Here is an 18,475-nt window from a genome sequence, read left to right as displayed (position 1 = left end):
CTGCAAGTTGTAAACAATATTCACATCCCAATGGCTCCTTGATCCCCCAATATGTAAATATGTATCAGGCACGCAACCGACTGGGTCCATCAACAGACGTGGTGGGTGTTTCTGAGATTACAGGTCAGTTTCACTTTCCTCTTGGGCCTTTTCTTAAGCGTTCACATTTCCCACAGTACACATGTAGATTAACTGGGGAAAAGGAACATGCTGTATATTTTTGAAACTCTTGGAGAGGTGAAGGGTCGTTATTTCCTGCAGGGTAGTGTCCTCCTTTTCTTGCTTCACAAACAAAACCCGGATGTGACTTGGAAACGGAAAACAAAACAAAACAAAAAAGGAACAAAAAGTAAAACTTTACAGTTGTTTCTCCAGGAAAGTGGGTTAGTGCAGCCCCAACCCTGGGGCGGCAGCCCTGGTCGGTCCCGCGCGGGCGTGGCCGACTCGGGAGCCGGCAGAGGGCCAGCATCCCGCCCGGAGATCCCGCAGCACCGAGCTTCTCAGGCTCCCTCCCAACTCTACCGTCCCCGGGCTCGCAGGGCCCGGCCACCCGGGGTCGTGGGAGCCCTAGAGAGATCCTAGGGCGCTGGGCAGGGCCAGCACGTGGAGAAGACCCGGGAACAGCTGAGCGCTCAGGGCTCTGGGGGCCACCTCGGGGAGGCGGTCCCGTCCTGAGCCGGAGGGCGGGGTGCGCGGGCACCACAGTTACTTGGGGACGCGCCCTGGTTCGCCGCACTTCCAGCCACTCCACTTGCAGAGCAGTCCTCGGGCCCAGCTCTGGGCTGAAAATGCCGGCCCTTCACATCGAAGATTTGCCAGAAAAGGAAAAGCTGAAGATGGAAGTTGAGCAACTGCGCAAAGAAGTGAAATTGCAGAGGCAACAGGTAAATTGTCCCAGAATATTATTCCCTTCTCTGAAATGAACGAAGGGTGGTTTTGCCTGGTTTGTTACAGTAAAACAGTACAGCTTTTTTGTTCTTTGGTTTCTCACTCCTCCCCGCCCCCCCACCAGCGTCTCTTGAAGTGGGGCTTTGGTTGTACCTGGCAACTGCCAGTTGTTGTGGGAAAATCACAAGAGGGAAAGGAGAGCGCAAGGATCCCATGAGTTAATTCAAAGCCAACTGTCAGAGCATCTGAGCCTAGAATGGGGGACCGTGGACAAAAAAATTCTGCCCGCTGTTAGACAGTTGGTTTTAAAAACTCAAATTATAGGAAGAAGGCAGATGGCTATTTCATTCCTTGATCTTTTTCATTAAGGGAAAGACTGGAATTTAAAGGTGTTTTTGTTTTATCACTATTTAATTCATCACAATTTAGGTAATTTGAATTACATAGTTTTGAATTTCAGGAGGCCTCTCCAGAGGTATGCAATGAACAGTTCACTGGGGCTTGGAAACAAAACCTTACAATTCCTATTTTTATTTGTTTGTAACTCTCATCCCTTTATATTTCCACTTTGTTTTAGAAGTACGCACAATGAACGAATACAGCATTTTTACACTTATATATAAGTAAGTAATAATACATATACTGATGTGCATTTGAAAACTCTTTTTAGTGATCATGATTAAAAATCTTAGAGACCACTAAAGTGGATTACAAATTCAGTGAGAACATATGCCTCGGTGTTCAGAAGTCTCCACTGAAATTTGTTGGAGATTTTGTAAATTTTACTTCAATTTCTTACTGGTATTATGAGCATGCATTTCTTCCTTTTTTCCTCAATCAGGCAACCTGTAGTCCGGGAATAGGTTTTAGGATAAATATTTTTTAAAGGAAATGCTCTAATCCTTTCTCCCCAGCAAAAAATAAAAATAAAAATAAAAATAAATTAATTTCATTTTTCTATGGTTTAATACTAGAAAAAATTAAGGAAAAAATGGAAATTAAGCAGGTATGGTAAATATGCTCACTTGCTTTCCTGCTCTACTTATAGTAAATCTATTCATGACACAGTCCTGTTACTCAGGATGAACATTTTGAGTGATAATTGGAAGATGCAGGTGTTTTGAGTTTTACTCTTTGTGCATTTCTTTTCTCAAATTTAACCTTTCACCTCCAAATCCCTATGCTTCCTAGATTTTGGAGTGCAAAGTTATTTCTATCCTTGTTCAAAGTTTTTGTAGCTTTAAAAATACTGCTGTGTTTAAAGGAAAAAAACAAAGTTATAAGACCCAAACAATAGGGTAATTTCTTGAAACTTTAAGGAACCCATTTTGTGGATGGCACAGTGCAGTATGTGTTGGCCGCTTAGATTTTTTTCACACATTGCTTCGTAGAGGTTACATATTAAACAGAGTTGAATGTATACTGAAGTAAAGCATTGTACAAAGTTGTAATATCCTAGTAACAGAGTGTGCAGAACTTACAGGAGAAAAAGAGACAAATGTCTTCTAGGTATTTTAAGCTTCAAATTAGAAATCGGGCAGGAGCCTGGGTGCAGCTGACTGTGTGGAAATTAAAGGTATCATTCATTACCCTGTTCCTCCCTGGCAGCTCCCCACCTCCACTCTTTAGGACACACCCTGCTGGATCTGTTTTCCAAGTGTATGCCGAGGGCGAAGAAAACATGAGGGATAGCCTTAGGGGATACAAGGAGAGGTGTCTAAATCCTAATAATAATACTCAAACATATGTTATCAGACACTTTGAATTATAGAGTATTAGTGCTATACAAACATTATGGTTCTTAGAGATCCTTCTGTGCTTTCACTTTTAAGGATAAAAAAACTGAATCCCAAGGAGGCTAACCACCTTCTTATTTAAGACCTCAGAGATAATAATAGAGCACTTATTGAAACACATGTGTTCTGATGCCCAGTTCATTATTCTGTCAATAAATTGTTCATGTCTGAGCTGTGTGCTCTGCTGAGGCCAAGGACACAAAATTCACAGGCTGAATTCTGGCTCCAGCTAATTGTTCAAACCTATCTTCTTGATCGTGGAAGGAAATGCTCAGAGGAGTAATTATTCACTTTCAGAGGCTGCAGATCTCTTCGGAAACTTAATGAAGAAGCCTCTGTAAGAAAGACACAATTTGGGGGAACTCTAATCTTATCCACAAATAGCTCTGGGGAGACAGACCCCAGGTTATAAATACTTGTATCTGTACTTCTGACAATTTACATAAAATGCATGCACTATAAATGTCAACAACAAATAAAAGCAATTGTCACCTGAGAGGGTGGCACTTGAATAGATGGTTATTTCTCCACATTTTAAGTCATATAACTACATCAGCTGGTTTTCATTTTTTAGAACAGTGGTCTTTACATTGTGTGCAAAGAATCTTTGGGGTATGGGAGTAAGATATTACAATTTCTTCTTTTGGTTAGATTTTAAGCCTCATCATTTGACAGTTTCCAGTTTATGTTTTATAATTATGCATTATGTATTAACACAGTAGCATCTGTGCTTATTTATAAGTAAATAATTACATATTATTTATAATTATATGCATTTGGGGATAATTATGCAAACGTGTTTTAGTGATTACCATTGAAACAATTTGAAGATTGCTAATCTAGATTATAAACTTAATGGGAACAGTTTCTTAGGGTTAAGAAGTCTATATTAGAATTTGCTAGAGCTTCTGTAATTTTTTCAATTTCTTATTCATAATGCAGATCTTCACTAAGACACTAGTCCTTCTTTTCCTTGCCTTTTTATTCCTTTTTCTTTTTTAAACTCATTCATGCAACCTGTTTCTAAAGGATAGAGTTTCTGAGGAAAGTATTCAATCCTTTCTCCTTTGTAGGAAAAGTTTCAACTAATTACATAAACACAAGAGTCTCAGATAAGTCTAATAAACCTCAGATAAATCTGTTGCTATGATCATTGCCCTCCAGCAGTGGGAAGGGATTCTGAACAGAGACACAAATGGTATGAATAGGCAACCTCAACCTTCCCAGCATCAGGCCTTCTCCAGTGTTTCCATCATTTTGTAAAATTGCAGAACATGGCACACGCCCATAATAAGTGAGAATTTTGGCAGGATGCAGCCCCAAACATTTGGGGATTATCTATTACTGCACCTGTTCATTAGCATGGGAAATTGAAAACGGGGTATGTTTCAGTTCCTAAAATATTATGGATACACCATAATTGTATTTTAGCAGTGGCAGGAAGTCATATGAGGCACAATGGATAGAAATTGCTGGGGATGATCTGTTTAATACGGTGACTTTCAAACTTTTTGGCCCTCACCATAGTAAGTAAGGTATTTTAGATTGTGTCATTCATATGTAGCATATGTATTACACATGCTTTGTGCTAATATTTTCGTATTATTTCATTTTTTAAAGTGCTGGCTGTACTCAATTAAATTAATTTCACTAAAGTGTAGATGATCCTGACCTAATTCATTCTTTTTTTTTTTTTCTTAAGGTGTCTAAATGTTCCGAAGAAATAAAGAACTATATTGAAGAACGTTCTGGAGAGGATCCTCTTGTGAAAGGAATTCCAGAAGACAAGAATCCTTTTAAAGAGAAAGGCAGCTGTATTATTTCATAAATAACTGGAGAGAAATTTCATCCTGAGTAGAAGAACTAGCTTGTTTTGGTTTTCTGAAATAAAACCAAAATTCTTTTCAAAGAAAGAAAAACAAAATTTAAAGACTTTCTTAAACACTTCTATTGATATGATTATGTATAAAAACTGTTTCTCATCTTTGCTAACTACACACCCTTTTCAAGAGGGCAGAGAGTATCAAACATACAATTATGGAAATAAGGACATTACTTGTGCGTGACTCACCTCTTTTCAGTGTATTGCTTGATGCCTTAAATAAAGTTTTTATCTCTGGAAAATGCCTGTTGGTGATTTAAAAAGTGTTTTAGTTTTCTTTGTTTTGTTTTTGTGTTTGTTTTTTGCATTTACTTTTATGTTTTTCCCCTTAACCTGTCACGTGCTTGGGACATGTATCAAAAGTTTAGATGATTTGATCAGGTCTCCAATCCAGCTCTCTCTACTTCAAATCTCGGTTGGTTTACAGTGCTGAATTCTGACTTCTGGGATGTTTTTTACCTAATTGTAACTCTTAGGGAACGGAGTGAGTAGAATTCCTAACATTGACAGGAGCTGGAGTCTCTGAGTCAGGAGCCACTTTAGTGCTTCCCAGGTTTATCATCAGGTAGATCTTGTTCAAAGTGTTGCTGCAGTAGTGGCCTTGGGAAAGGGCCAGGTTTGGGGTGCTGGAGAAATACCCAGAAGGTCAGCACTGGTATGTCCCTCCTCGGCGAGCTACATCTCCCACAAGATCTGCAGGTCCTGGGTATGGTGACACTCCAGCTCTGTGGCATTGGCATGGACACTTGGCTCTGCACCTACTCTAACCAGCCTTTTCCAGCAAGCCCAGGCCAACCATACCGCCTTTTCTTCTCCTCCAAAGGGACCCGTTAGTCTTTTTCCCTTTCTAAAATTAGCTTTGACTTCTCATCAATCTGTAGGCATTCTTCACATAGTTTGACCATTCAGCCTTTGTCAGTGATAGGTGTTGCAAATAACCTTCTCTGGTCCATGGCTTAACATTTCATGGAAGGATGGTAGCTGCTATAGTTTGAACCCCTGGGTTAAATGCACCAAGGTACATGACCCACTCAAGTACTTTATGAAGGCACCCGTAGCACTGACCTCAAAGAAAGGGACCTTTCTTCTTTGAGCATTTCCCCCCACCCCCATTCTGTTGAATGGAAATTGCTCAAGGTTTCAGCCAAAAGAAAGACCAGCACAACCCTTACAGGTTAGTTCCATTCAAATGGGCTTAGCTATTACCTTGCCTTGCAGTTTTAAATGTGACACCAGAAGCCCAGGTTTCTCCTTGCCTAGGTTTTTTCTCTTGCCTAGACCCATACCTTATCAAACCAGAGAGGCATCTGTGACCTCTAGCAGCTTCCTAAAGCATAGCAACCTCCTCGCTCTAAAATTACTTTTCTTTCCCTCTCTGAGAGGGAACAGGATGCTCCAGGCTTTTGAAAGACCGGGTTACAGCAAACCAAGAGCAGGGACTATTTCCTTCAGTTTCCTTCTGTTTTCCAAGTGTTGACGCCATTTGGGATTACTGAGAACCCAGGGATAATTTTAGCCCAAAGCATGATCTACTCCAAGATGAGATTTAAGAACAGTAAAGGCATAATTTTTCCAACAGCCAAAGAACAATTAGTATTGGAATGTCATTTCACATTTAAAGTGGCCTGAGATTTTAATGGTTTGGGGCTTAGGAAGTCTGACTTTAATGAGCCATTCATTTCTCTCAAGTCATGGGGTTTTCTTGTGTTGAGTGAGGAAACAAGCATCTATTCTTGTTCTTGGTCAGATCAGATCGCCTGCTTCCTTCATGGAGGGCCAGATCAACGCATTTATCCTGTAACTTCTTGAGAGTTGTGCATTAGAAGGCTATCCATTTATGTACACCTCCAAGTCCTAGCCTTGACTTTTCATGTACTTTCAGCCAGATGACAGCTTAGCCCACTTTTGGTTTTTCCTTAATAAATCTCCAATCTTATAGATGTTTCCACTAAACCTAATTCTGATCTTGTTTTCTTACTGTTTCATCATAGTAATTCAGCAAACATGTAGAAGTATAATAAAATCCTCTTGATTTTCAAATGTTCAACTGCTAAAAACTTATTAGCTTGCATTAGGAAGAAAATGAAAAATATAGCAACTATATATTTGGGTTTATTATAAAAGTAACCTTTAGTGAGTGGGAATTTGTTAAGTAGAATTTAAATCATGGGTTCAATTTCTTCCAAGTATATAGTTGTGTTAATCATTTGGTATCTGATTAAATAGTGACTATGCTTTGTGTATTGAGACTCAGGTTCTATGAACTCATTAAATTAGCAAAATTGGTTTTCCTATTTCTAGGCAGAATCTACATTACAAGCTCACTAGTACATGATATTTTAAGATGCATTATTTTACATGTTAGATGCAAACTGGTGTCTCGATATTTTCTAAATTTACATTTCCTTGATTTCCTGTATTTTTATAGTGTGATTTCACGTGCCTTTTGACCACCTTCACCCATTTCAATGACCCCAGCCCCCGCCTCTTACAACTACCTCTGTATCTATAAGCTTGGGTGTTGTTGTTGTTGTTGTTTTTAGTCCATAAAAAAGTAAGATTATATATAGTATTTGTCTTTCTCTGTCTGACTGACTTCACTTAGCATAATGCCCTCAAGGTCCATCCATGTTGTTGCAATGGCAAGATTTCCTTCTTTTGTCATAGCTGAATAATACTCCATTTTGTATAGATATTCCATCTAATTATAATACATTTTTATCCATTTGTCCATCAATGGACACTTAGATTGTTTCCATATCTTGGCTATTGTAAATAATGCTTCGGTGAACACGGGGGTACAGACGTCTTTTCAAATTAGTGTTTTCATTTTCTTCAGATAAATACTCAGCAGTGGAATTGTTGGATCATATGGTAGTTCTAGTTTCAGGTTTTTGAGTTTTTTGAGTTATTGTTTTTCGTAGTGGCTGCACCGATTTGCATTCCCACCAACAGTGCACAAGTGTTCCCTACTCCACATCCTCACCAGCACTTGTTATTCCTTGTCTTTCTGATGAAAGCCGTTTTCACAGGTACAAGGTGATATCTCGTTATAGTTTTCATTTGTATTTCCTTGATGGTTAGTGATGTTGAGCATCTTTTCATGTACCCATTTTTATCTGCTTTTATTTGTTTGAAGGAACATTTTAAGGTTATACAGGAAACCAATAGTAATTTTATAAAGTTTTGATTTTTGTACCCTGTAAATGTGTTATCTACTTTAAAAAGTAAAATTAATTTAAAAATAACAAATGGAAGCAAGTTTTATACTTACTATGTTTAGGATTTGGTGAGTAAGTGTATTTTGATATTAATGTCCTATGAATCAGAAATAAGTTTGTAAGTTAACATGATCTAATAGTATATTTTGATCTATTCAGCTTATCCTGATAAGACAAAAATATTAATAATAATAGTTATTATAGTCTGGTATATTCATTATAAATGAGTCTTAGAAGGATGATAATGAATGAAAAATAAGCCCCTACTTGTAACAGCCTAGGAGAGCAGGGACTAATCAGAAGGTATTTCTCATTTAATAGGGAGGAGAGGGATGGTCATGGAAGGAAAGTGCTGTGGGATATCTCTTGTTAGAATGAACCCTGATACCCTGCTCTGTGTATCAGGCTGTCCTGACCAGGGAAGACCAGGGCATCATCAGCACCTTTTCCGTCTGGGCTACATTCAGTCTGAGGAGATGAATCCACAGACCATAAAAAACCATCCACCCGCACTAGGAGAATGTAGAGACTCATTAATGTCATTTCTTCCTTTTCCTTTGAGTTCACACATACATTAAGTGATGACCTCCTTTTTAAACCTGACATTAAATAGTACCTAACTTCATTGGACAGGAAAATAGGAAAGGGGGATTAAAACAGGTGGTTTATAAATTTCAGAAATTGACCTTAAAGTAATTGTGCAAAAATTACACTTAAAATGGAAGGAAAGATCTTTGTAAAACTAGCAGTCATGAAAAATAATTCACGTTGGCATATATAAAAATGTATGCATTTATTTATTAAAAACCAAAAATATTTGGCGCTCTATGTGCCAGGTATTGGTTTAGGCCCAAGGGATATAGTGGTGAATTAGACAAAGTCCTTAACATCATGGGATTTACAGAAATTATAATTAATCAGATGTAGGCGGAAATTACAGAGTATATTATGATGTATAGGTTAGGATAACAGGAAAGTGTTTTTTTCTACTTTTTACTGATGACGCTGATGATGGCATAACGATGATGATAGCTTACACAAATGAAATGCTTAATATTTTTTGGACACTGGAGTAAGCCTTTTTACATAGATTATGTCTTTTGATCCTCACAAGTACCTTATATATAGGGAAAATGATTTACACAAAGTCATAGAGCTATTGTAACTGGTAACTGGCAACACAGACTGTGCCTTAAACAATATGCAGTACTGCCTCTCTTACACAAGCCAATATATATATGCAGAATGAGAAGAACTATTCGCTCAACCATTTTCTGTAGTGGTTTTTGGCACGTGTAGAGCCAGCTCCTATCACCTCAGAAATATTTAGCCCTGATGTATGACATAGCATTTTACAGTAGCTTATTTCAGTTGCTTTTACTGGTTGGCTGGTTGGTGGGTGGGCGGGTTGGTTGGTTTCCTGTAATCACAGCCTAACATAAAAATTTTAACCTGAACCAAGTGGGTGAATTTTGCTTTCTTAGTAAAAATCGTATCACACCCTAAATTTTTATAACAGTGATAAACTCAAATTATATACCAAATAGCATTTGCTCATTTGCTGATTACTGTAATCTCTCAGTTTAGTACTGGAATCTATCTGATAGAGGCTATATAAATTATGGTAGAGTATCTAGAAGAAAGAAATCAGACTCTGTAAGGACTTACTTTCCGTAAGGACCAAAATTATTGAATCACAGCCCTAGAGAATTGCGTACAGGTACTGAAGAATATATATATATATTTTTTAATGTTTATTTATTTTTGAGACAGAGAGAGAGCATGAATGGGGGAGGGTCAGAGAGAGAGGGAGACACAGAATCTGAAACAGGCTCCAGGCTCTGAGCTGTCAGCACAGAGCCCGACGCGGGGCTCGAACTCACGGACCGGGAGATCATGACCTGAGCTAGTGTATTCATTCAAACTTTTGTAGCTCTGTTTGGTGTAGCATACGGAAGGAGAGAAAGAGAGTTGGTCTTGGCTTATTGAGTGTTTTGAAATAGTATTGAAACCTGTGTCCCAATCTACAAGTGAAAAATGAAGAGAGGAGAGAAACATTTAAACATATATTAAATACTTTGAAAACATAGTCTAAAAACTACAGTAAATATTAACATAGGTCACTGATTACTTAAGAACAGTTCAAGGGCCGTTGGTGGTAAATGTTTCATCTTTATAACTGAATTTATGCGTTAGCAAGGAACACCACAACATGGATGTGAGTGCTCTTTAACTGCGAATACTGAGACTTGCCTTTTTTTCTTTTTTTGTTTTAATTCATCTTTCAAAGATCACAAGCAATTGGGGTTTCAGCTGAGTCTTATTTACGTACGTTAATATAAAAGATATAAGGTAGAATAAATTAATATTTATTAACGTTTGGATTTTTCAATTGGGACAGTGAATAATTTAGACATTTAAAAATAGTTTGTTTTAATTTGATTCAACAAATGGGTTAAGAGCCTATAAACATGACACTCTTGGACAAGTAAAGCCAATATTTTTTCTGCATTCTAGGAATTGGCAGTCGAAACAAGTGGTAGTGACATTTATCAAGTCCAATTAATTAAATCAATTTATGTACAAAGTGTAAGTGGATTAAGTGAGAAAAAAAGGATAATAAGTGAATGATTACAGTAAGACTAGGACATTTTCTACCTTTTGGGGGGAACATTTCATGGATGAGGCACAATACCTTAAATGAAGGAAAATAATTTGTAAAGTATTAAACTAAGAGAAATTTCACTTATTGAGTGCAATTTAGCAGATTAAAAGCATTTGTCAAATGTATAAATCAAAAGCAGAAGGAATCTATAGTTAATTGGACACGCTGTCTTCAGTAAAAAAGAAAAAAAAGTCTTTGAAATGCTTTTTCCGTTATTGTGGGTAATAGATTACCCAAATTCAATGACTGAAAACAATATATTAACGGGGTGCCTGGGTAGTTCAGTCAGTTGAATGTCTGACTCTTGATTTCGGCTCAGGTCATGATGCCAGGGTTGTGGGATTGAGTGCCTCATCAGGCCTGCTTGAGATTCTCTCTATCTCTCCCTCTGTCCCTATCCCCTATTCATGCTCTCTCTCTCATAAAATAAAATAAAATAAAATAAAATAAAATAAAATAAAATAAAATAAAATGTAAATAAATAAATAAATAAATAATAAAATAAAATAAATAATAAATGAGACAATGTATTTATTATTGCTTATGAATCTACCAGCCAGTTTATAAGGGCCTTGTTCTCTTGATCACAGCTAGCTTGATTGATTCCTCTGTAGTCACCCAACGGATCAGCTGAGAGCTAACTGGTTAGCTGGGAGTTGGCTAGGGCAAAGTTGGTGACTGGGTTATATGCCTTTCATCCTTTAACAGACTTTCCTGGACTTGCTCTCATAGCGTGGCAGAGTTCTGAGAAAAGTGGAAGTATAAAAGGTATCTTAAGGCCTAGAAAAAGAACTAGCACACCATCACTTCCCTGCATTCAGTGAAGGAAGACACAAGTCCAAACGAGAATCAAAGGGAAGAAATATAGAAGCTCCCTCTTGAGTGTAAGAGCTGCAAAATCATATGGCAGAGGGTGTAGATACAAGGAAGAGTAGAAAGTTAGGGGCAGTTTACAATCTATCCAACACATTGAGTGAGGATCTTGGCCTTGACCTGGGGCAACAGGAAGCCAATAGGAATAACCTAGGGATATGTGCGAAAAGACACTTTGTTAGAATAAAAGCTAGAAGGTTCCGATGATAAGGCAAAACGTGGGATAGTCACGGCACACACTTAGTAATTCAAAAAATTAGGAAGGGGTGGATTAGAAATCTATTGTGAGAGGAGAAGTAGCAAAATGAATTTGAGAGAGTTTCAGTAACTTGACAAATCCTCATAGCTACTGTGGCAAATCCAAACTGCATGAGAAAATGAGCAGCCTCTTGAAAATTAATTTTACTAACTCAGTTTATAAAAACAACAATTTCTAGGAAGTGGAAGACTGAGGTTCTGATTATGCCCTTTTCATCTTATGTTACAGAATAGAAAAGCCTCCTGCAATCCTATGACCTCTTCATACAGAAGGACTCATTTTCAATGGAGCCAACCTCTGAGAAGTCACAAGACTTATTCCCAGCAACTGACCAGCCAGTCTGGTTGAGGGTAAGGGCTATTATAAGCCAATCCTGCCAATATTTCAGAAATTAAAAATATCATGCCACTCCTTGCTCATCCTCTGGCAGACTGCGTTTCTTTCTAGTCTTTTCCTAATGTTCTATCTTAGATGGCTGTGATCAGAGAGAAATCCAGAGAATTCGGTTTGCTGTTTAATTTACAGTCACCTCCCAGATTTGCACTTGTTTTAATTCTTCTGAACATTCTGCTTGAATCTGGACTTTAGAGGGTTCTACTGATACTTCTTTGGGTATTTGTGTTGGAATTTTTTTCTTGGCATAAGACTTCTCTTACTAAAGTTGAACTCCTTCTCTTTAATCCTGACCAGTGTTTCTGAGGCTTCTGATTTCTTTTATTATGCCTGAAGTTTCTCACATAATTCCTCATACTTTGTTGTAGTTGAAAGAGTGCAATTTATCTGGAAGGGAAAGAGTTTGCAAATACTTTTTGATTAGTGAGTAACACAATCACAAGTTTGAGGGCACACAAATCATGAGCTTACAGTCTTAGTGCATCCATTGTGTTGGTAGCTAACTCTGAAAATACGTGATAATTTTATCCTATTTAGAAGGACATTTTCAAAGCAATGGTTAGAGACTTTCCTTCACAAAATTTACTTGAGAGCCTGTACTCTAAACTTTGTGTCATTATCATGTATTTGTATAAACTAAAAACTGGATGTAAGGTTATGTATTTGTCACATATTAAGAGGGCCATAAGGCAATAGTATAAATGCATTTTCCTGAGGTCATAAGTCATATTGGTACACTAGATGGAAGGTTGTCAAACTTTTTCTTTTATGGGCCGCATGGTAACTATACTAGCCTTTACAAGCTATACTATCTCTGTGGCAACTACTCCAATATGGAAGCAGCCACACACAATAAAGTAGATAACCAAAAGAGTGTGGCTATGTTTCAATAAAACCATTTTTATACAAATAAGCAGTGGGCTGGATTTGGCCCACAGGACTCTGCTCTAGATCAGTGTTTCATGTCATGATCAATTTAGTGGAATGTTACCAATAATTTAATAAAAAAAAGAGTAACATAAAATAAAACAAATAACATATCAGCCTACATTCTATATTGTGAAAGAGTAAGTATTTATCTTTTGAAACATATGTGTTCAGGTCGACATGTAAAAATTCATTTCTTTTTGTAGGTTCCAGTTGATAAAAGTTTGAAAACTGTTAGTCTAGGTTGTTAGAGCTGAAAGTTCAGTTTTTGATAGTATATAGTAAAGACTTTAACCTTGACCAAATTGAGGCATGGGTTTTCCCTACCTCTCATGCCCTCCCTCCCACCCCCCCCCTCCCCCAGCCAGGTGATCTCTAAGCCCTTTGAATGTCCTAGCAGATAGGAGTGTCTTTGTTTACTTGGGGACTTTGGACCATGCCAGGAAATATAATAATGTGACTTATAGTGAGTCTTGGAGTCTTGTGGTATCAGCTTGATCTCTCAGGAGGCTGGAGACTCAGACCAAGCATGTGGATAGTTGACTGTGGGGCCCCAGTAAAAACTCTGGATACCAAGGCTTTGGTGAGTTTCCCTGCTGGGCAATATCCTGTGCATATTGTTGCACATTGTTTCTGAGAGAGAAAGGTGTTGTCCATGATTCCGTTGGGAGAGGGCAACTGGAAACTCCATCTTTGGAACTTTCCTGGACTCTGCTCCATGCATCACCTCCCTTGGCTGATTTTAATCTGACTCTTTCAGCTGTGATGAACTGCAGCTATGAATATAACAGCTCTCAATGAGTTCTGTCAGTCCTTCTAGCAAATTACTGACTCTAAGAGTTGTCTGGGGTACCCCTGAACTTTTAATTGGTATCAGAAATGAAGGGGGTCCTGAGGACTATGTCCTTCTAGTTTACAAGCTGTGGAAGCCATAGGTCAGTGAAATTTATAAGTGTTGTGCTGCAAATTAGTGCAGCAAAACCACAATGAAAGTATCCGGTCTGTAGTCTCCTTATTCAGAGGCTTCTTCCTATTCCTGTGCCTATCCCTGATATTTGTTGACGTTTATTGAGTTTATCTGACTTTGTGCCAGGGGCCTTGTTCACATTAACCTGTTTTATCCTCACGAGGACCCTATAAGATTTGTACTAGTGATGCAGGCCCACCAGGTCCAAAGACCCAGAGGGGATCTCACAGGACAAGCCAAGAGGGTCCTTGGCTTCATGCAGGATAGAAATCAAACATGAGCAGTGATGAAGTGGGAGCAGAGTTTATTGAAATTATTGAAGAGAGAGAGCAGGTACAGGGTGTCTGAGAGACTCAGAAAGGAAAGGAGAGAGTGTCTGATCTTTGCTTGGGGATCAAGGGTATATGTCTGCATCACACACATCTTCTCTATTCCCCTTAGTACCTGGCATAGTCAACCCTTAATAAACAGAGGGTGAAAATGAATGAGGATAAAAGATAGAAGGTATTGGGTTAGAATCTCGTGTATCAGGCACTGTATAATTCCTGTTGGTATAATTTATAATGCACTGAAATCTAGGGGCTCCTGGGTGGCTTGGTCAGTTAAGCTTCTGACTTCAGATCAGGTCGTGATCTCATGATTTGTGGATTCAAGCCCCACATCAGCCCCACGTGAGCACAAAGCCCACTTCAGATCCTCTGTCCCACTCTCTCTCTGCCCCTCCTCTACTCATTCTGTCTCTCTCTCAAAAATAAATAAGCGTAATTTAAAAAATCATAATGCACTGAAATCTAAAGTCAAAAAGACTATTCTAACCATCTAATTAATAATTTGGGCCACTTAAAGAATCTAGAAGAAATCTCCCTTTTGAAATTTATTTCCTCCATTTGAAATATATTTAATTGAATTTCTTTTTCCAGTCCTGATTTCAGGGCATGGATGAGGAGATTCACCCATTTACTCACCAGTGGAAGGAAGAAAGATGTTTTCCTGCTCCTCATGTAGTTGATATTCTAGGAAAATCTAGATTCTTGGGATGAATAGACCAACAAGTAATAAATAAGTGTACCACTAATAGTGACTTCCATTTGTATGGTCTTTTGATATGTTTCGTGCATCATCACATTATTTCATTTGATCCTGAGAGGTACACAGTGTAAGTATTAAACCTGGCGGGATATTGTGATTTATGAATAAATATATATTTGGTCTTCCTCCTGTTTCACAGAGCTCTTAACCCTTCAGATTTCCTATGTGATGAGAGCAACAAAGGTGTCTATTGCTATGTTAATGAGGTGACTTTTAGAAAACACCTAAGGATGGGACTGGTTGCCAGGAGAACCAGCCAGGTGATCAGAGGGTTGGAACTTTTAGTCCTACCCCCTGCCCTCAGGAGAGGGGAGAAGGGAGGGGCCAGAGGTTGGATCAATTGTCAAAAGCCAATGATTCAATAGTGCCTATATAATGAAACCTTCATAAAAATTAAAAGGACAGGGTTTGGAGAGCTTCTAGATTGGGTGTCTAAGTGGAGATTTAGGGAATGGGAGAGAACATGGAAGCTGTATGTATCTCTTCCACCTGGCTGTACCTGAGTTGTGTCCTTTTATAATAAGCCGGTTATCTATTAAGTAATGCTTCTCTGAGTTCTGTGAGCCTCTGTAAGATTAGTCAAACCCAAGGAGGAGGACATAGGAACCTCTAATTTATAGCCAGTCAGAAGTATAGGTAACAATCTGGACTTGTAGCTAGTGCCTGAAGTGGGAGGGGGCCAGTCTTATAGCACTGAACCCTTAACCTGTGGGATCTGATGCTGTCTCAGGTAGACAGTGTCAGAATTGAGTTGAATTCCAACACTTCCAGATGATATCCAAGAATTGCTTGGTGTTGTGTGGGAAACACCCCACACTCCCCTCCAACACTGAAATTGGTAGTCTCAGAACACCTAAAGACCCTATGATTTATTTTCATCCTAGAGATGACAAAATTAAGCCCCCGAGGTCAAGGGGTTTCCAAAGGTTATACATCTAAATCAGGACTTTGACTTTCCTTTGTATAAATAAATATCCTCGGTTGATGAGCTATTTCTTCAAACATACTTTTTCTTAAACCAAAAGCTCTTAACCTATAGTATGCATGAATATATGTGAAATGAGTTTCAGGAGTCAGCCTTCTGAAATTAATTTAATATATTGTGTATATATCCTCAACATATCTCCTTACTGATGGTAAGTCAGTCTTTTTTATTTTATTTTATTTTATTTTATTTTATTTTATTTTATTTTATTTTATTTTATTTTATTTTGTTAGTCTATTTTAATCTCAAAAGTGTTAATAAAAAAAACAAAAACTAAAATAGGATCCTTCCTTAAGAAGGAGATTGCCTACATAACCCATATGAAAGAGGTTGTGTGGACCCTTTAGTTGAGAACAGGTACTGTCTCACTATATTGAGAACTTCCAGGAGACTTGGAGCACAAGCCCTGTGTACCCTCCTCTGTGCCCCGTCTACCTCCCATTCCATAGTCATCAGATTGACCCATGTTCCCAATTATCTCCTTCCATTAGCTTTTCCTATTATCGCAATTAGTCCAAGAGACTCTCCTTCTTCTATTCATTTCCCTTCATGACTTGGGGGCCTCCATTGCCATATCCTCACCCTAACCACCACCTCATGGCCTTCATCTATTGATGTTTGAAGTTCAGACTGCCTGATTTCACCATCCTCTCTTCTTGAATGCAGTTAGTTACCTACCATCCTTGCTTCTTCCTTGATCACATCAGAGACTTTGACTCCATCCTTCTCCCTAATCTGTCAACTCCTAAGATGAGGTCCCTTTTAACACTTCAAACTTAGAGGTTCTCATTTCCTTAACCCAAGTGATTACAATACTAGTTTTGCACATCCCACTATTCCATTGTACTGCGTTACTTTAACGTATTAAAATACTAATATTTTTGTTGGCATATCACCAATTTGAGATATTCATAATTTCTGTCTTGAGCTATGCCCAGAGAATATGAAAAATGTGAACAAAATGACAGTGAACTTTTTACTTTCTTTGTGTGTAGTTGTTTTGATTTGTGTTTCTTTAATGATGAGAAATTTGCATGTCTTCTCCTTTCTGCTTTTTGGCAGTGAATTTTTCTAAGGTAAAACTAACCTGTGGTATAAGAAACCAAGATTGTGGTTGCTCTTAGGTGTATGTGTGACTGAAAGGTGATGGAAGGGAGTTTCTGGGATGCTGGTAGTGTTTTTGATGTTGGGTGAGTGAGGTCCTTAATCACACAGTTATGCTAATTTTGTGAAATATTTCTTTGTGCTACATTCTCTCATGATATATATGCTTTTTGCTACCACAGAAAATATTCTGAGCTCCCTTCTCCCCTTTGAAACTATCTAAAAGATAATGTTCTTATTTTAATTCTGATTTCCCAGGTTACCAATGCATTGTGAATCTTATGTTTTAATCATTTGTAGTTCTCCCAAAGCCAGTTTCTTCTGCACTTTCTGGGATCCATAACAGGATCTTGAAAATTGTGGGTGGAGGGGAGGGACAACAGGGAGATCAGGGGAGTATGTGGCAGGGGGCTATGGGAGTAGAAGAGAGTAATGGAGGGTGGGGGGTCACCACCTCATGTAATTCCCAGGCCGTCACTGCAGGCTGATTACTGATGCACTTCACTCTCTTCCTCTTCTTATTCTAAGCCTGGTAAATTGTCAGGGGCCTGACCCCTGGTGCTCTTAGATGATTTATTTAAACCAGGATTTTTTTCATCAATCATCTGAGCCACAAGGTCAAAGGCACCTCAGGCCTGGACCCTGACCCTCTTTCAGGGGAAGCAGCACCTCGGGCAGAATATAGAATATGATGACAACCACATCCTGCTTTATGATAAATCACCAGCTTAAATATCAAAATACCAGCATTGTCCTTGTGCTTCAGTATTGCAGCCACCACTTCGTTTCTATTATCTTCTGTTCCCCTTTACCTCTGCGAGCACTGGTGTCACTGAAAATTCTTTCACCTTCAATCCCAACCTTGTGAGTTTTCTAGGCCTTCATTCCTCCCTTTCCTTTATATAAATCTGGGTGCTTGTCCACATCCCCGTCTAATAGCCCCCCAAATTTCCCCAATTTTCTCCACATTCTGAGTCTCTTTGCCTCCATCCAGCCTGGCCTGGGGAGTCAGCCATTTTAACACCATACTTGGATCACTCCAATGTCAGGTAATTTCACACCATCCTTTAAAAGCTTGATAAAACTCACTCAGCTCTCCTGTGGCAAGTCTTGTGGGAAGCCAGGGCCCATGGATGTGAATTCCTGAGACTTACTTTCTCAAGGACACCTCTGGTTCTGAATTCTACCCCACCTACCCCCCACCCCTGCCCACTCGCATTTTATTTCCTGCTGCCATGCTGTTCTCTGAGTATTCTCTTTATTTCCCCACAACTCTTCTTACAAGGCATTTTTGTAGGTAGCAAATACTATTCACTACTTAAAGTGAAGAGGAAGTTACAAGATAAAAAAGGAAACAACCTCAAGTTGAATGTCTGCTGTCTCTGGTACTGTCTTCCTGCTGTCCTTTCTCCAAGCCTTGCTATTC

The 18,475-nt window shown here is 38.7% G+C and overlaps 1 protein-coding gene across 1 annotated transcript; it reads left to right on the top strand.

The window, feature by feature from the left end:
- Positions 1 to 471: 471 nt before the first annotated feature.
- Positions 472 to 4,808, top strand: GNG11 (G protein subunit gamma 11). The gene is made up of 2 exons (XM_015066533.3): positions 472 to 884; positions 4,387 to 4,808. The coding sequence occupies exons 1-2, from the start codon at positions 789 to 791 to the stop codon at positions 4,510 to 4,512; spliced, it is 222 nt and encodes a 73-aa protein (XP_014922019.1). The 5' UTR covers positions 472 to 788; the 3' UTR covers positions 4,513 to 4,808.
- Positions 4,809 to 18,475: the final 13,667 nt, after the last annotated feature.

Source organism: Acinonyx jubatus, chromosome A2, assembly GCF_027475565.1.
Source record: "Acinonyx jubatus isolate Ajub_Pintada_27869175 chromosome A2, VMU_Ajub_asm_v1.0, whole genome shotgun sequence".
In the NCBI taxonomy this organism is placed as follows: domain Eukaryota; kingdom Metazoa; phylum Chordata; class Mammalia; order Carnivora; family Felidae; genus Acinonyx; species Acinonyx jubatus.
Note: the sequence above shows the minus strand (reverse complement) of the source record. Positions and strands in the feature narration are given on the sequence as shown.